Source organism: Salvelinus sp. IW2-2015, linkage group LG28 (assembly GCF_002910315.2).
Source record: "Salvelinus sp. IW2-2015 linkage group LG28, ASM291031v2, whole genome shotgun sequence".
In the NCBI taxonomy this organism is placed as follows: domain Eukaryota; kingdom Metazoa; phylum Chordata; class Actinopteri; order Salmoniformes; family Salmonidae; genus Salvelinus; species Salvelinus sp. IW2-2015.
The window spans coordinates 16,023,308-16,042,178 of record NC_036868.1 but is presented as its reverse complement, the minus strand read 5'-3'; the positions used below and the strand labels follow the sequence as shown (position 1 = coordinate 16,042,178).

General features: G+C 40.6%; 3 protein-coding genes across 3 annotated transcripts; all 3 read left to right on the top strand.

Annotated features, from left to right (window-relative positions):
* The first annotated feature begins 5,192 nt into the window (after positions 1-5,192).
* Positions 5,193-6,987, top strand: srp9 (signal recognition particle 9). The gene is made up of 3 exons (XM_023974103.2): positions 5,193-5,360; positions 5,802-5,870; positions 6,429-6,987. Exons 1-3 carry the CDS (start codon positions 5,289-5,291, stop codon positions 6,540-6,542), a joined length of 255 nt encoding a protein of 84 aa, XP_023829871.1. The 5' UTR covers positions 5,193-5,288; the 3' UTR covers positions 6,543-6,987.
* Positions 6,988-7,147: 160 nt separating this feature from the next.
* ephx1 (epoxide hydrolase 1, microsomal (xenobiotic)) lies at positions 7,148-15,330 on the top strand. Its single transcript, XM_023974101.2, has 9 exons — positions 7,148-7,716; positions 10,363-10,553; positions 10,673-10,853; positions 11,065-11,283; positions 11,427-11,556; positions 13,329-13,543; positions 14,256-14,364; positions 14,499-14,621; positions 14,843-15,330. Exons 1-9 carry the CDS (start codon positions 7,632-7,634, stop codon positions 15,048-15,050), a joined length of 1,461 nt encoding a protein of 486 aa, XP_023829869.1. The 5' UTR covers positions 7,148-7,631; the 3' UTR covers positions 15,051-15,330.
* An 822-nt stretch (positions 15,331-16,152) lies between these two features.
* On the top strand, positions 16,153-17,693 carry LOC111954633 (transcription factor 24). The gene is made up of 3 exons (XM_023974501.2): positions 16,153-16,493; positions 16,907-17,197; positions 17,473-17,693. The coding sequence occupies exons 1-3, from the start codon at positions 16,359-16,361 to the stop codon at positions 17,608-17,610; spliced, it is 564 nt and encodes a 187-aa protein (XP_023830269.1). The 5' UTR covers positions 16,153-16,358; the 3' UTR covers positions 17,611-17,693.
* Positions 17,694-18,871: the final 1,178 nt, after the last annotated feature.

Below are 18,871 nucleotides of genomic sequence, written 5' to 3'. Positions count from 1 at the left end.
CCTACAACGATGAGACAGCCTATAGGGAGGAGGTCAGAGACCTGACCGTGTGGTGCAAGGACAACAACCTCTCCCTCAATGTGATCAAGACAAAGGAGATGATTGTGGACTACAGGAAAAGGAGGAATGAGCACACCCCCATTCTCATCGGCAGGGCTGTAGTGGAGCAGGTTGAGAGATTCAAGTTCCTTGGCGTCCACATCACCAACAAACTATGGTCCAAGCACACCTAGACAGTCTGAAAAGGGCACGACAAAACCTATTCCCCATCAGGAGACTGAAAAGATTTGGTATGGGTCCTCAGATCCTCAAAATATTCTAAAGCTGCACCATCGAGAGCATCCTGACGGGTTGCATCACTACCTGGTATGGCAACTGCTCGGCCTCCGACCGAAAGGCACTACAGAGGGTAGTGCGTACGGCCCAGTACATCACCAGGGCCAAGCGTCCTGCCATCCAGGACCTCTATACCAGGCGGTATCAGAGGAAGGCCCTAAAAATTMTCAAAGACTCCAGCCACCCTAGTCATAGACTGTTCTCTCTGCTACCGCACGGCAAGCGGTACCGGAGCGCTAAGTCTAGGTCCGAGAAGCTTCTAAACAGCTTCTACCCCCAAGCCATGAGARTCTTGAACGGCTAATCAAATGGCTACCCAGACTATTTGCATTTCCCCACCCCCTCTTCTACGCTGCTGCTACTCTCTGTTATTATCGATGCATAGTCACTTTAATAACTCTACCTACATATACATAATACCTCAATTACCTCGACACTGGTGCCCCCGCACATTGACTCTGTACCGGTACACCCTGTATATAGCCCCACTACTGTTATTTACTGCTGCTCTTTAATTATTTTTTACTTTTTATCTCTTACTTTCTTTTTTGAGGGGGGGGGGTATTTTCTTAACTGCATTGTTGGTTAAGGGCTTGTAAGTAAGCATTTCACTGTAAGGTCTACACCTGTTGTATTCGGCGCACGTGACAAATAACATTTGATTKGATTTTTTATTCATTTTTATTTAACTTTTATTTAACCAGGTAGGCTAGTTGAGAACAAGTTCTCATTTGCAACTGCGACCTGGCCAAGAGAAAGCAAAGCAGTTCGACACATACAACAACACAGAGTTACACATGGAATAAACAAACATACAGTCAATAATACTGTCACGCCCTGACCTTAGAGATCCTTTTTATGTCTCTATTTGGTTTGGTCAGGGTGTGATTTGGGGTGGGTATTCTATGTTCTATTATTTGTATTTCTATGTTTTGGCCGGTTAGGGTTCTCAATCAGGGACAGCTGTCTATCGTTGTCTCTGATTGAGAACCATACTTAGGTAGCCCTTTTTCCCACCTGTCTTTGTGGGAGGTTGTCTTTGTTTGTTGGCACTATAGCCTTTAGCTTCACGTTTTTTGGGGATTGTTTATTGTTTTTGTCAGCGTCATATAAATAAAGTAATATGTACGCCTACCACGCTGCACCTTGGTCCTCTTCATTCAATGGCCGTGACAAATACAGTAGAAAAAGTCTATATACAGTATGCGCAAATGAGGTAGGATAAGGGAGGTAAGGCAATAAATAGGCCATGGTGGTGAAGTAATTACAATATAGCAATTAAACACTGGAATGGTAGATGTGCAGAAGATGAATGTGCAAGTAGAGATACTGGGGTGCAAAGGAGCAAGATAAATAAATAAATATAATATGAAACACTTGGACAAACTTCAAAAACCGAATGTTAGGCTATTTTCTGGCATTATGTGCCAGATGTTAAGACTACAACCCGGTTTAAATGGCCTATTTGGGAGATTGACTTGTTTTTTCAATATGCATAGGCTACTGACTAAAATCTAGGTTTATAATTGCAATTAAATMTAGCCATTGTTTGCTGAGCAAGATGCAGGTAGCCTATAACCCCTGACAGGCCAACATGCCAACATCTCATTTCAGGGAGAAGTCCACAATGAAACTGACATTAAATGTGGAGAATGATACATTTGCGAAAGAGCTGTGACCATGATCACAATTGATAACTTCCAATTTAATTATTGTATAATAACACAAGGCTACAGCAACAAACTGAGTTATAAGCTATTTATTAAATATGTTTGCCAGCTCCAGGTAGGATACACAAGTGGCACATTTTGATTTGCAATGACTCCAGTGACATCTTCATTTCATTATATATTTATTGTATCAAATGGTAGGCTACAGTATCCTGCAATGGCATATAAATTAATAGGTGACTTGATGGCCACCATATGCAAATTTAGCTTATCATCTTCACATTTAGTGTAATTTTCATTGGGGACTTTTTCCCATAACACAAGCTCGCGAGGGAGTTCCACAACTTCCATTTCAAATTTCCACTCGCGCAGCCCGCAAAACCCTTCGATTGATACAAGTTGACATTAGAATGCAGTTTACTTTAAACCACCTCTGAGCGAATTGATATAAATACCTCTAGTCCGCCTAAAGTCATTTTCCAATGCTTTGTCGCCATTATATCAGTTCTAGCGCGTTAATGTGTTTTATGGAAAAAGGGTGTCTCGATAATAACCAAACTATCTAGCCTACCTACAACTGGTAAAAAGTTGTCACGACGTGCGCGCGTGCTGCTCTGTCTCCGTGACTCAGCTGCCTCTGCTGCAGCACTGCTCACACACCCCGCCGGCCCTCCCCCTCTKCACCATTCAATTCAATGGGCTTTATTGCCAATGGAAGCATGTTTACATGAGCTCCAATAGTACTCACTAGATTAGTGTCGTAGGTGCAACAGTGCGTGACCATTCTTAATCGCAGATTAAAACCCCATCAAAATATGTTGATTTTGTGTATAGAGCACACTTCTGACAAAACAGAATTCAGTTTTTCATCCAGGTTATCTTTCATTTTTTGCAATGTTGCAAAATAGCATATTTAACAACTCCCTGCAAAATGTGTCCATCCTGGTCAACAAAACTGTGAGGAACATAACACTAGCACCAACAGGCATGTGGGGGGAGGGWTCTTGAAATGTAACATCTAATCAAAATCTTGCGTCTTGGAGCCAGCCAATACAAAATTCTCCAGACCTCCAAGGGAGGAGTAACAGCGACATGATTATGGAAGTATGGCAGCACAAGACTTCTACTAAGCTAACATATGGAATTGTTTTAAGATGGTCATACCAACGATAATTTAGCTATTTGATTTGGAGTTTTAGGTCCTCTGTAGGTAAAAAAAAATGAATTTGGCCTTACTGCTATTAGCCCATAGAAACGCATTGAATAACAGATTCATACATGTAAAAAACGGTCAAAAATGCAAAACTGTTATCGAAAGCAAGTATGTTTTTTGAAGGGTCTGTCCTATATCTGAAAGATATAAGAAAGCTCAGGAAAATGAAAAGATTGTGCGGAATTATGTGGAATTCCCTTTATACCTTTGACGTGGAAATGCCCTATCACTTCCATTCATTTTTCGGCCTGGTACTGGGTTACCTTCAGACGAGTCCCGTGACACTTTAGAGATGTCATATGGTCTGACAAACCCCGCTGTAGCTCTGCCACATTCTACCGCAGATGCGGAAAGCTGACATCGGCGGACGTGGTGGATTGAGACGCAACCCATGAAAAACAGATATATTTACCTTAAACAGACAGACTTTGATGGGGATTTATTTATTTACTATGACTCGAGTGGAGCATGGGGGGGCCTCAAGCAGATACATTTTGTTAAAAAAAATTATTATGCCCAGCTCATAAGGCTCCTTGATGATGTGTGGCCTGAGGCAATGGCATCTTCTGCCTAATGGTAAATCCACCAATACTTGTTTCATATTGAGGATTAATTATAGGCTACATGAAAACTATACATTATGCTCTTTTTTGCCCTTCCTGGAACAGGAAGGAGAGTCAGAGCATCTCAGAGACTGAGATGAAAGCTGATATAGACCTATGATACTGGCCTTGAGATTCAGTGGGCTATTTGATTTCTTATTCAAGTTCATTTTCACCTGGTCTGTGCAGCAACAATTAATGTAGTTAAATCATAAATAGCTATTTAAACTAATTATTATATAAAACAAATAAAGTGTGTTATATGTCCGGGGCGTTGCCAAATGTTTACTCTAGAGAAAAAAATTACTCCATATCCAATCCTCCTACTATACACCCAGAATTCCAATGACTTTAAGGGTGTATTATAGGCCTATGTGGCTGTTACAGTGACAGAGGTCAGTGAGGAGCCTATTTCTACATGATGTCCTGCCACAGGTGGCCTGACCTTGTGACTTGTGGCTGGGTTAAATCAGGGAGACAGCCCTTTCACTGTCATCCATCAATCTAATCTATAAATCACTGTGTGAAACAAATATGCCACACTGATGTCACCATCACTAAAACGGACCACTAGTGACATATTAACATGTTAGTAGCCTATGTAACAAGGGTGATGATTATGATACAGATAAATAGAATATGAGTGAATCTTTCAAATATGTATCAAATGTAAAGTGCATAATACCAGTTGTTCAATGTTCCCTAAAAAGAGGAGGATGAACACTAGCTAAAACTCATGTTTGTCAAATTAAATGTACATTCATGTCCAGGTCTGCTTCACTAAATTCAGAGGTGGAAATGGAAGTTGTTTGTAAAATTCATATGGTTATATTATTTATATTATTAATATATTTCTATATTATATTATYTATATATGATTTTTTTAAATCAATAATCATATAGGTCTATGGACTGCTCTTGTTTGTCAAATCTCTTTGGTTTGTTGTCATTAACCCCCCCATTATTTAATTAAAAGTGGAAATAAATATTGAAATATTGAGTCGAATTTCTTATACTGTATGTTTTATTCTGTTGAGAATAAGAATTTTGTCAAGAAGAATGAAACCTAATTCTATTAATTTCTGTTCCGTTCACTTTCTTCTAATGAAAGCTCTCTCTCTTGCGCTCTTGAAAAACATACCGTAAACTCTTTCTTTCTGCCACCTACTGGCTGATGTGTGAAGGCCGCCATGGTTGAATACCAAAGATTGTGGGTTTCACTCTGGAGGAGTATTATGTCTCGTAGCTAAGTAGAATCTTTGCTATAATTACGACATACCGTGAACTCCACAGTATTGTGCTCTGTGATTGGTCAGCACAGCACTCGTCCAATCACAGACGTTTGTATACATCGGTCTTTTCTGTCTGGTGGTTCGCTGATGTGGTTTTTAAGAAGTTAGCTTGTAAACCTAACAGGCCAATTTAACCAGTTTGTCTCTTATATTTTAGTTCTTATTCACACGGATTATGCCTTATTATCAAACATGGGAAGAGTTCGCTCGTGCAGCAGAAAAACTATATTTGACAGATCCAATGAAGGTAGCTAGCTAACTACGACATTTTTCTGTTGAGAGCAAGCTTGAAATCTTGATAGCTAACGTTAGCTAGCGAGCAAAATGTATTTAGAAATTGTTATTTTACAGCACAAATAGATGTGATAGCCAATAATAACTATCATTGTTAGAGGGATGGAGTCTAGGTGCAGGATAGCTAGCTAGTCTGTTAGCCGTTTTTAAAAGCAATGCAGCCAGCTGTTAGCTAACAGTAGTTAACGTTAAATATGCTGGCAAATGTGAATTGGAAGGAAAACGACTGCCTAACTAATGCTAGTCAACTTTTGAAATATGTGTGAGCATCATGAAGATAATCAACCATGGTGTAATACATGCATGCATGCAGCGATGGCTGTTGCCTATTTCAATAAATAGGCTAAGCGTTTTCAGTTATGTTTGTGCTTTCTTCTCTCTCCTTTTGATACAGGTCAGGGTGGTTCTCAAATACAGACACTGTGATGGTAACCTTTGCATCAAAGTCACCGATGATGCAGTGGTAAGTTCAAGAGAAGACTGTCTGCTCCCTTTGCTCAGATTTTGCACATCTGTTTGTATCGTACATAGCCCAATAATGGACTAAAGGAGGCTGATGTAACTCCTAGTCCAGGGACCTTACATGCTCTGGAGCCAAAACATCCAAATACTCCCACCTAAACCTGAATCGATTCTCAATTGTGGTATGGTTCTAAAAACATGAATCGCTATACTTTCATATCACATCAACATAATTTCACAAATGCAAAATACACACTTTACTGTACACTGTTAACTGTTTTTAACACAGTTACAGCTGACAGTATTTTTCAGTGACAACACGTTTGTGGTGTCAGTCTTACTTTTAAACATGTTTAGAGCAAGCATCGAGGCTCTTAATAAAACTCCCCCAGTCAGAAGATACTATTGTCATATCCTACATAGCTACACTAATCTGTTGCTTGCAAGACTTTGTTGACGTGTAGATTTTTTTTTTACAACCAATTTTGGCCTCATGTTGTGAACTATTCTTCTGTTTCCCTCTACCTAATCCACAAATCCTTCTCATATTCCATTGCAGTGTTTACAATACAAGACGGACCAGGCCCAGGACGTGAAGAAGATAGAGAAACTCCATGGCAAACTGATGAGGCTTATGGTGTCCAAGGAAAGTGGTGCCATGGAAATGGACTGAACAGCCTTACACACAGTTGTATTAACTCTTCTTTGAGTCTAGACTGTGGTGTCAATAGCACAAACGGAAGAGAACGGAGCTGGAATGACGACATTGGATCATGAGAGGGAAGGGAGGGGAAATCATAAATGAAAATGGAGAGCATAACCTTCGCTGCTCTAAAGAGGGATTTGCTGAAGCTCTTTTAAAGAGCTTTTATTTATTTTCAGTTTTAAGATGGACTAAAAACAGATGGAGAGACGCATGTCTATTTATGTATGTTTTTTGTTTTTTTTCACATCTGGAAACGTTCATGAACATGTTTAAGTGAACATGAATGAAGCATGACCTTTTTGATATTAGCACATGCTATTTTAGTGAAAGAAGAAACATGCCTCCAATGTAATTTAGTCAACTCTAAAAAATAATTGCGTTACTCAATAAATGTTTATATACCCCCATAACAGCCAACATCTCTCAATAACTCAAAGATTTTGATTTAAAGCATTGTATGATTCCATTTCAATATCTCCCCATATTGCTTTTGTTCAAGCTACCATACTAATAAGCACACAGTGGCTGAATGTTTTCAAATGTTCCCTATTAATAATCAAGAATGCCTGATTTTCTGACACCCTCCATTGATTTGAAAATAACTTCTCCTCAAACCAGGTCAGTACCACGCTTGGAGAAGCATCTGTTCATTCTCTTATGCGTTTGCACAGTTGCGTCTTAAAGTAGCACTCCAGTCTCCTTTTCACCACATTTAACGCCTGATTTACTTAACATCTCAATAGGTGGTCCAGGTAAGTCAGACATGGCACGGGGTGGGGGACGGGACTTTACTCGTGTTCTTTATTGCGCCTCTATTGTTCCTCAAGCAAGGGGAGAGGCCGATGGCATCGAGACTTTCTATCAAACCAACTCCTTGCATGCACTACTCAAAGTTTGCAGTTGTGTCTAAATAAACATTATTTTGCCAAAAAAAAAAAAAAAAAKTTTAGTGCATGTACTTTACTGTATTTATAGTTGGGATATCACTTTTCAACAGGAAAAGTAAAAAAATCACTAGAGGACATCTTTAACAGCTAGACAAGAACTACATTTCCCATGAATCACTGGTCTCCATTTCGACACAACTGTGGCAGAGGGCAGAATTGTCATTGCATATTGTGGAACAACGAACCAYCAGCAGGTGAGATGAACTCCTCTAGCAAGTAATACAATCCAAAATAATAGCTCCAAAAGTATTGTTGGTCAATATTTCTTATCGATAATGTATTAATCGATATTTCCTCATACCTACGGATTGTAGGTTAATAAAACATTGTTGCAAGTTGATCCAATTGAAAGCTGTGAATTTTGGATTGTTGTGATGAGATAACGGTCAGGTCTATCAATAGAACTGGAAGGCTAGAATATTTTTCATAAAATAATAATTGTACATTTTTGGGTGATTTGATAACAATTTTGGAAAAGCAGCAGCCATCTATATTTCAAGTAGGTTAAAACTTTGTAGCCTATCCATTGTAGGTTTATATAACTGTTATCTGAAATATAGAAACATCAAATTAAATGTCAGGACTGATGTGATATGTCATGCCAGGCCTGTTTTTGCGGGTTGCCATCTGCTTGTTCCAGAAAAAAAAGCTTGTTTTGTCCTCATAGAGGGAAATTCCAGGGCTCAGTACTTTCATTTTATAGTTTGTAAACACAAGATCCAAAGGGAAACAGAATTGCTGTATGGATAAATATGGATAACTTGTTTTTCACCTGACAGAAAATTAAGTCAGTTGTAAGTATATCAATAAAGAGATACTCACAAAGAAATCGGATTGATGTGTTTCTAAATTCTTGATGAAAGTTGTTGTGGTATCAAAGGCCGGCCAGAGAAATGCTTTGTCATGCATTTTGGCCACCATGAATTGTGACTATGGGGCCTTGTCCACTCCATTCTTTACCTAATCCTTTCAGAAAGGAATGCTGTGCAACAACAGTGCTACTTTGTTCTATTTATCACATTTTCTGCCAAAAAATTCTGCAAAACAGTCAAGTAGACTTATGTGTGTCTGTGTAAATCTGTAGTGCTTGTAACCATACATTTCAGGTATTGACGATTCTTTTTCTACTGTAAACCACATGCAACGCATGTATCCTACAAACAAAAACTATTAATTCACTCACTAAGTATTTACATACAGTACCAGTCAAAAGTTTGGACACACCTACTCATTCAAGGGTTTTTCTTTAGTTTGACTATTTTCTACATTGTAGAATAATAGTGAAGACATCAAAACTATGAAATAACACATATGGAATCATGTAATAACCAAAAAGGTGTTTAATGAATCAAAATCTATTTTAGATTTTAGATTCTTCAAATAGCCACCTTTTGCCTTGATGTCAGCTTTGCACACTCTTGGCATTCTCTTAACCAGCTTCACCTAGAATGCATTTCCAACAGTCTTGAAGGAGTTCCCACATATGCTGAGCACTTGTTAGCTGCTTTATCTTCACTCTTCAGTCCAACTCATCCCAAACCATCTCAATTGGGTTAAGGCCGGGTGATTGTGGAGGCCAAGTCATCTGATGCAGAACTCCATCACTCTCCTTCTGGTCCTTCTGGTCAAATAGCCCTTCCACAGCCTGGAGGTGTGTTGGGTCATTGTCCTGTTGATAAACAAATGATAGTCCAACTAAGCGCAAAARAGATGGGATGGCATATCGCTGCAGAATGCTGTGGTAGCCATGCTGGTTAAGTGTGCCTTGAATTTTAAATTAATCACTGGCCGTGTCACCAGCAATGCACCCCCACACCATCACAGGTCCTCCTTCATGCTTCACGGTGGGAACCACACATGCGGAGATAATCCGTTCACCTACTCTGCGTCTCACAAATACACAATGGTTGGAACCAAAAAATCTCAAATTTGGAGTCATCAGACCAAAAGACAGATTTCCACTGGTCTAATGTCCATTGCTCGTGTTTCTTGGCCCAAGCAAGTCTCTTCTTATTATTGGTGTCCTTTAGTCATGGTTTCATTGCAGCAATTCGACCATGAAGGCCTGATTCACGCAGTCTCCTTGGAACAGTTGATGATGAGAGGTGTCTGTTACTTGAACTCTGTGAAGCATTTATTTGGGCTGCAATTTCTGAGGCTGGAAACTCTAATGAACATATCCTCTGCAGCAGAGGTAACTCTGGGTCTTCCTTTCCTGTGGCAGACCTCATGAGAGCCAGTTTCATCATAGTGCTTGATGGTTTTTGTGACTGCACTTGAAGAAACTTTCAAAGTTCTTACATTTTTTTGGATTGACTGACATTCATGTCTTAAATTAATAATGAACTGTTGTTTCTCTTTGCTTACTTGAGCTGTTCTTGCCATAATATGGACTTGGTCTTTTACCACTTCTGTATACCACCCCTACCTCGTCACAACACAACTGATTGGCTCAAACATTAAGAAGGAATTTAAGAAGGAAATAAATTCCACAAATGAACTTTGAACAAGACACACCTGTTAAATGAAATGCATTCCAGGTGACTACCTCATGAAGCTGGTTGAGAGAATMCCAAGAGTGTGCAAAGCTGTCAAGGGTGGCTACTTTGAAGAATCTGTTTAACACTTTGTTGATTACTACATGATTCCATATGTATTATTTCATAGTTTTGATGTCTTCAATATTATTATACAATGTAGAAAATAGTAAAATGAAGAAAAACCCTGGAATGAGTAGGTGTGTCCAAACTTTTGACTGTATAAGAACCATGAATGCCATTATAAAGGGCATCGATTGTAACATGTCTGCTATCCCTGATTTGTTTCTCCTGTTCACCCAGAAAGCACCATGTTTACAGAGGTTCTGTTAGCCCTGGTGGTAGGAGGAGTGATCTACTTTCTGGTACAGAAGAGTAAGAGGCATCAGCTGAAGAGTGAGGATGGCTGGTGGGGAGAGGGGACTCCCCCGGACAGGGAAGAAGATGTCAGCATTCGCCCGTACACAGTCCGGACGGATAAGGAGGAGTTGGAGGTGAGATTGCGCGGAGGGATTATGGGCCTAGAGGAGAGCCGAACTTGCTCTTAGAGATTTAAGGCTTATGCAACAGTGTTTAGTTGTTGATTAGTTGAACCTCATATTGCTCCCCCCAGGACCTGTACAGGAGACTAGACCAGACCAGATCCTTCCCTTCTCTAGAGGACAGCCAGTTCACCTACGGCTTCAACTCCCAGTATCTGCAGAACGTGGTCTCCTACTGGAGACATGATTTTGACTGGAGGAGACAGGTGGAGAAACTGAACAAATACCCACATTACAAAACCAACATCGAAGGTGAGATAGTGTGTAGAGATTGATCAATGATGTGCCAATCAGCTGTCATTTAGAACAAGATGAAACTGAGCAAGCAGATGTATTGGCTGCCAGTAAATACTACGTAACTTTAAGTCAACGTCAAACTTTGCATAAAAAATTAAAAATAATTTGAGTCCAGGAAAGCACTTGGTTCATGGTTCATTCAAGCATTCTCTGACCCATGTATCAGGCATTGACGTCCACTACGTCCATGTGCGGCCCAAGAACCTCCCTGAGGGCGTGACTGCTGTGCCTCTGCTCATGGTGCATGGCTGGCCAGGCTCTTTCTACGAGTTCTACAGGATGATACCCCTCCTGACTCAACCCTCCAACCCAGACGACATCGTGTTTGAGGTGGTCTGTCCCTCCATCCCTGGGTACTGCTTCTCTGAGGCTCCACATAAGAAAGGTAAGTGGTTAGAAGCCTGGCTGGGGTCAAGGGTCACAAATGCCTAGCCCTTTGAATCTAGAAAAGAGTGTCTGCAAGATGAGCTTTATATCAGGTGACTTAGTATTTATTTTCCCTAATTAATGATTATTTTGATGTTTCAGGTTTTGACTCGGTGTGTGCGGCCCGTGTGTTCCACAAGCTGATGAAGAGACTAGGTTTCCAACAGTTCTATGCTCATGGAGGAGACTGGGGATGGATCATCACCACCAACATGGCCCAGCTGGAGCCCAAGTAAGACAGACAAACACACAGAGATATGGCCAGATCTTAGCCTAGGCCATGGGAGACATAGCCAATATTATGTTTGATCCCTCATTTCGGGTATTTAGAATGCGTGGGCATGTTTTATGAGTTACAGTGCCTTCAGAAAGTATTCTCACCATTTCACTTTTTCCACATTTCATTGTGTTATAGCCTGAATTTAAAATTGATTAAATTCAGATTGTGTCTACACACAATACCCCATAATGTCAAAGTGGAATTTTGTTTGTAGAAAAATAAAAAGCTGAAATGTCTTGTCGATAAATATTCAATGTCTTTGTTATGGCAAATCATTTCAGGAGTAAAATGTGCTTAACAAATAACATTTTAAGTTTCATGGACTCATTCAGTGTTCAATAATAGTGGTTAACGTGATTTTTAATGACTAACCCATCTCTGTACCACACACATAATTATCTGTAAGGTCCCTCAATTAAGTAGTGAATTTCAAGCACAAATTCAAGCACAAAATCAGGGAGGTTTTTCAATGACTTGCAAAGAAGGGCACCTATTGGTAAATGGGTGAAAATAGACACTTCATATCCCTTTGAGCATGGTGAAGTTATTAATTAGGGTTTGGATCACTACAAAGATACAGGCGTCCTTCCAAACTCAGTTGCCGGGGAGGAAGAAAACTGCTCAGGGATTTCAACATGAGGCCAACGGTGATTTTAAAACAGTTACAGAGTTTAATGGTTGTTATATTAGAACTGAGGATGGATCAATAGAATTGTAGTTACTCCACAATACTAACCTAAATGACAGAGTGAAAAGAAGGAAGCCGGTACAGAATACAATATTCCAAAACATGCATCCTGTTTGCAACAAGGAACTTAAGTAATACTGCAAAAAATGTGGCAAAGAAATAAACTTTTTGTCCTGAATACAAGTTGTTACGTTTGGGGCAAATCCAACACAACACATCACTGAGTACCACTCACTGAGTACCACATATTTTCAAGCATAGTGGTGGCAGCATCATGTTATGAGTGGGTATGCTTGTCATCGGCAGGGACTAGGGAGTTTTTTTAGGATAAAAATAAATGGAATATGGCTATGTACCAGCAAAATCCTAGAGGAAAACCTGGCTCAGTCTGCTTTCCAACAGACACTGGGAGACGATTCACCTTTCAGCAGGACAATAACTACATTAGAGTTCCTTACCATGACGACATTGAATGTTCCTGAGTGGCCTGATTACAGTTTTGACTTACATCTGCTTGAAAATCTATGGCAAGACTTGAAAATGGCTTTCTAGTAATTATCAAGAAACAACATGACAGAGGTTTATAATTTATTTTAAGAATAATGGGCAAATATTGTACAATCCAGGCGTGCAAAGTTTTTAGAGACTTACCCAAAACGACTCACAGCTGTAATCGCTGCCAATGGTGTTTCTAACATGTTTTGTCTCAGGGGTGTGAATACTTATCTAATCAAGATATATGGGCGTTTTATTTTTCATAATATTTTTATAAATGTTAGAATTTTTCTACCACTTTGACCACTATTTTTAGATCGTTGACCAAAAATGACAATTAAATAAATTTTTATCCCACTTTGTAACATAACAAAATGTGGAAAAAGTCATGGGGTGTGAATACTTTCTGAAGGCACTGTATTATCTACTGTTATTAATTCAGATGTTGTCATCTGTGAATGATATGAAGTCAGAAAGCCTCGCAGTTTGATTCAGATTCTGTGTTGTACTACATCTCGGCTCTCTGGTTTTGTCACCCCAGAATAATCAAAGGCTTGCATCTCAACTTTGCTCCCCCCTCCAAACCGGGCCTGCCCATGGTTCTGTCTATAATGCTGGGCCGCCATTTCCCCAAGATGTTTGGCTTCAATGAGCACGACATCCAGCGCATCTACCCCGTTGTGCAGAACCTAGTGGTGGAGTCTGTCAAGGAGTCAGGATACATGCACATCCAGGCCACCAAGCCTGACACTGTGGGTAAGAGCAGTGGTGGAAAAAGTATCCCATTTTCATACTTGAGTAAAAGTCAAGATACCTTAAAATGACTGAAGTAAAAATGAAAGTCACCCAGTAAAATACTACGTGAGTAAAAGTCAAAAAGTATTTGGTTTTAAATATACTTAAGTATCAAACGTAAATGTAATTGCTAAAATGTACTTCAGTATCKAAAATCATTTCAAATTCCTTATATTAAGCAAACCAAATAGCACGATTTTTTGTTTTTTAAATTTACTGATAGCCAGAGGCACACTGCAACAAAGCAGTGTCCTTCAGATCAGATGCAGTAGGGATGACCAGGAATTTTCTCTTTAAGTGTGTGAATTAGACCATTTTCCTGTCCTGCTAAGCATTCAAAATGTAACGGGTTCTTTTGGGTGCCAGGGAAAATGTATGGAGTAAAAAGTACATTATTTTCTTTAGGCATATAGAGGAGTAAATGTAAAAGTTGTCAAAAATATAAATAGTAAAGTAAAGTACAGGTACCCCAAAAACGACTTAAGTAGTACTTTCTAGTATTTTTACTTTACACCACTGAGTAAGAGAGGTAAGAGAGGAACCAGTTTTGAAGGGGAAGCGTTCTGGGCTACACACAGCTTTAATTGCTGCTTCTGTATAGACCAGGACCAGGAATAAGTATCTGTGTTGTAATATTTATCTGGTTCTATATGTGTCTGCTCTCTTCCTGCAGGTCGAGGGTTGAATGATTCTCCAGTAGGTCTTGCTGCTTATATCTTGGAGAAGTTTTCCACCTGGACTGACCATGACTTCAGGAACCTGGATGACGGAGGACTTACGAGGTAGAACGTCTTAGACCTGAACCACAGCCTTTGGTCTAAAATAGCATAGTTAATTAGTATTCAAAGGCTTCTTTGTCAAATGACCATGGCCATGTTTATGGCTTCTGTTTTTTAGCACCTATCTTTCCTTGCAGGAAGTTCAGTCTGGACGACCTGCTGACCAACGTGATGATCTACTGGACATCTGGCTGCATCATCTCCTCCATGCGCTTCTACAAGGAGAACTTTAGCAAGGGTCTTGACCAGCCACACTCAAAGTGAGAGGACTGTTGCTATGGAATAGCTATGTAACATCTACTGCATGTGCTGTAATATCTACTGTATGTATGTGATGTAATAGTCTAGCTAGCATGAGGCACTCCACATTCAGAACATAAAAAACGTTGTCCTGATAAGTCATGCTGTTAAAGTGGAAAGGACTCAAACCAATTTTATGTTTCAGTAAACTAATACACTTCTTCGCTTCCTCTTTACCCAGGATGCCAGTGCACGTGCCCACCGGTTTTGCCTGCTTCCCCAACGAGCTGATGCACACCCCCAAGCTGTGGGTGCAGCAGAAGTACTGCAAGCTGAAGACCTTCACGCCCATGGCCCGAGGAGGACACTTCGCCGCCATGGAGGAGCCAGAACTCATGGCCCAGGACATCCAGAACTTCACCAAGATGCAGGAGAAGAGGATGAAGTGATCCTCTAGTCCGCACGTCAGCCTTCCTTGTTTACCAAACAGCACCAGTTGCTAGATCAGCTAGCACTGGTGTTATGATAGCACTGAAATGTGCCAGAAGTTACTTACTGATAAACGCATAGAGAGAGACCTCTGCCATAGCTGGCTGTTTTACACCCATGAGCATATAATACTAGCCAGCTCCCAGATCAGTTTGTGCTGTTTTGGCATGACAACCACAAACAGTGCAGTCTGGTCTGTGACCAGGCTAATATAATACAGTGAAGCTCAGGGTTGGGGTCAATTCCATTTCAATTCCAGTCAATTCAGAAAGTAAATCAAATTCCATATTTTACTCATTGAAAAGCATTGAAGAGAATTGGAATTCGAGTTTGAATTTCAGTGTACTTCCTGAATTGAAATAGAATTGACCCCAACCCTGGTAAAGCCTCTCAATGCCTACTGCAAATGAGGTGGAGTAGAAAACGTACTCTCTAGTTAGGAAATTATGAATGGATCAATGGATGAGTGAATAGAAGATCATTTTGTTTAGGTTGTTCTTGAATTTTGAAGAGGAGAGCACAGGCAGTTCTTCGTTCAGATTACTGGTATAGTCTAGGCCCGAGTGGTTATCAAATGATGCATAAAATATCAGGTGATATGTATTTTACTTTGAACACCTGTTCTGTTGTTATTTACTCAAAGTTATTTACAATGTTATAGCATTACATGAATAGCACTTTGTATTTCAAACACTAATATCCTGATCTATACATATTAATAAACATTTAAATTAAATTAGTGTACTGTTTTTCTGCTAATGTCTTGGGCACACCTGCAATATATGGGACATTCCAGGTTTTATGACAAAAATAGTATGATGATGGTACCAGGTGCAGTACCATCCTTCTAGTTGTCCATCATTGTGGGGCCAGAGGTACCTCCAGCTGCTGCCAGGTCCTGGTGTTTCCCAAGCTCTGAATCCTGCCCTGGGACACCCCACCACCTCTCTGAGGCTGCTTCCCTTGGCAGAGCACACCCGGGGGAGGCGTGGGGGCGGCGGGGGAGATGAGGGCTGCTTGAAGATCCCCGCATTACCTCACCAGTTAAGTCAAGGGGAGGGAAAGAGAGACTGAGAAAGAGGGATGGTTGGAGAGGGAGGACGTAGGACCACGATGCGCAGCGGAGAAGCTGTGATTGGAGATTGTTAGAGGAGCTGCGGTCAAGAGCAGTCGAGCTCTGGGTCTCTGTTGGTCTTCGTTAGGGTGGCTGGGTATCTGTTTGGGGCTGGTTGGTCTTCAGTTAGGTGGCTGGGGGTCCTGAAGTATTCATGGCTGAAAAGCAGCTGGAGGATCCTAAGTCCATCCCAGCAGAGCAGACCAAGATGTATTCACAGAACCAGTTCAGTCTGAGAACACCGCAGCCTGGACACAGACAGTCCACACGTAGGGATCCTAAGAAGTGGGTAAGTAAAACCTCTACATAATCTGGAGGGAATAAAGTAGAGCAGTGGGCACTTCAGGGACATAGTAATTGAAAAAGTAATTGAAAAGTAGACAGGTCATCTCAGCTGTACTTGCTTCTATTTATGTTAATTAGCTCTACAATTATTATTTCTGAATAACAAACTCCTTCACTGTCAATATTTACACAATATTTAGACCCTTCATGTTAAATATTTGCTAAATCAACTTCACACATCAGATCTTGTGGTATGGAAACAGATGTTATCGTGCACTCTGATGTTGTTTACAAACTTAAATCTGTCATTTGAAATTCATTGTTATAACATTATTTTCTCATTTCCTATCTCCATCTAAAGACGGCTTATTTACCATGTTATCGTATATGTGTCTCTGCCCCTCCTGCGTGGTCCAGGTGAGGTCTGGGTGTGTTAATGGGGTGCAGCCTAGCAGGGCCATGAAGTCCCATCACTCCCCAGAGAACGCGGCCAGGGAGAGGAGCCGTGTGCGTAACCTCCGTCAGGCCTTCCACAGCCTGCAGGCAGCCCTGCCCTCCGTCCCCCGTGACACCAAGCTCTCCAAGCTGGACGTGCTGGTCCTGGCCACCGACTACATCGCCCACCTTACTGAGACCCTGGATCAGGGAGGGCCTCTGTCTGAACTCCCACTACCCCCCAGGGCAGGGGGCTACCTCCACCCAGTCAAGGTTGGTGACATCAAACTAGCTGGGTGCTTATCGTTTTAGTTTCTTGGTCATCATAGCTTATAACCCTTATCTGTTCCTCATTATCTCTTTGTGTTTCATGTCATAAATTCCTGTCCAGACGTTCAGTTAATATCAGACGTGAATTGTAGCGTAATATTAGGAATATAGTAGGGATCAATACTTAGATTATTTCTATGACTATAATCTAAAATTTGTTAGGATTTATTATAAGCATACAAACTAACTACAGTTGAACATGTCTCCTGTCCTGACAGAAGTGGCCGATGCGCTCCTTGCTGTACTGTGGGAGTGTGGGAGGACTGCTGTCAGCCAATCAGACGCCAGTGTCAGGAGAGAAGGAGACACATCCACTGACCTCTAACCCAGAGGTCAACATGGACAGATCCATTTAGTATTAGGAGCGATGAAATACCAATATATCCAACTGTGCTGCTTATGAAACTGCAGTGAATTGCAACGTACATGTAATGTACTTGCTGAACACAGAAACTCCTACAATGTCCAGGGGATTAGATACAGTGATTAAGATATAAAATACAAAACCAAAGGATCGCTTTGCTTAGCACATTGTACCACTTATTTATTACACTGCATAAAACATAAATCACTAAAAGTGTGTAAAATAATTTGTTATGATCAAAGAGTGCAATGTTTTTTTTTGTTGAGGGTCTCAAAGCAATGTTGACCATTTCAGTGACTTATTGTGTTTTTAGCTTTAAGATTAATTAAAGTTGATCTTTATCCCTGTCTCCTGGATTTGTTTTATTTTTAGTGTTGTAGTTGTGTTTGGGGTGGGAGTGAAAGGATGGACAGATTAACAGAAGGGGAGGATTGTTGTGAGAACACTTGGCAACCATGTATTCAGCTGTGGAGCCCTGAGTACTAGTCCATATCTGTGTAATAATGCTCGCTTGCGAGTAAACATTTATTCACACAGCAAACTTTGCTAAGTTGATGTAAATTACACATTATGGCTTTGTATGTGCTATCTGACATACTTGCACTGTTGAGTGATCTTAAAGACTTTACTTCATATTACAGTATTTTGGTGTGTGTGCGTATCATTTCTTGTCTCCTAGCAAAAGTTATCTTCCAGAAAATATACATTACCATGACATAAGTCATGTGACTTTGGTAGACACACATTTCATATTCTGATATTAACCAAGAAACACACTTTAACAGACTGTATTGCTAAGCTGCTTAAAGTATTTGTGCTCAGGCAGACAGAGACAGATCTTGTTGGCTGTAACGTGGACGAGACCACAGAACCCCTTGAGCAACATGGGCTCAGGTCCACGAGAAACGGTACAGCGTTCAAGGCTAGCTCTATAAATCTGTCGGGGGGGGTCTGATAAACCCCCCTCTCATATTAATGGCTAATTTGGACATGCCAGAGACGTGCTACTGAGGCAGGGGTTACAGAGGGAAAGGAGAGGGCAGAAATGTTGGTGAAACAATGTGAGACAGACAGTGGTGCACAACATTCCAGCATTCCCACTGAGTTTACGTTCTAGTCTAGATCACAGAGGATAAAGCATATTGGCCAATAGAGGCTCTGTTGCACTGGTCAATATAATGTATGTGCATATATTTAAACAATCACATTCTCATTTTAATGGCAAGCCCATACTGTATGCCAGGACATGGATT

Excerpts from the sequence above, each read along its gene's own strand:
- srp9 (XM_023974103.2), top strand. The coding sequence starts at position 5,289 with ATGCCTTATTATCAAACATGGGAAGAGTTCGCTCGTGCAGCAGAAAAA. Across the intron at positions 5,361-5,801 it reads ATTTGACAGATCCAATGAAG|GTCAGGGTGGTTCTCAAATA; the intron begins GTAGCTAGCTAA and ends CTTTTGATACAG. Across the intron at positions 5,871-6,428 it reads AAGTCACCGATGATGCAGTG|TGTTTACAATACAAGACGGA; the intron begins GTAAGTTCAAGA and ends ATTCCATTGCAG.
- LOC111954633 (XM_023974501.2), top strand. The coding sequence starts at position 16,359 with ATGGCTGAAAAGCAGCTGGAGGATCCTAAGTCCATCCCAGCAGAGCAG. Across the intron at positions 16,494-16,906 it reads GTAGGGATCCTAAGAAGTGG|GTGAGGTCTGGGTGTGTTAA; the intron begins GTAAGTAAAACC and ends TGCGTGGTCCAG. Across the intron at positions 17,198-17,472 it reads GCTACCTCCACCCAGTCAAG|AAGTGGCCGATGCGCTCCTT; the intron begins GTTGGTGACATC and ends CTGTCCTGACAG.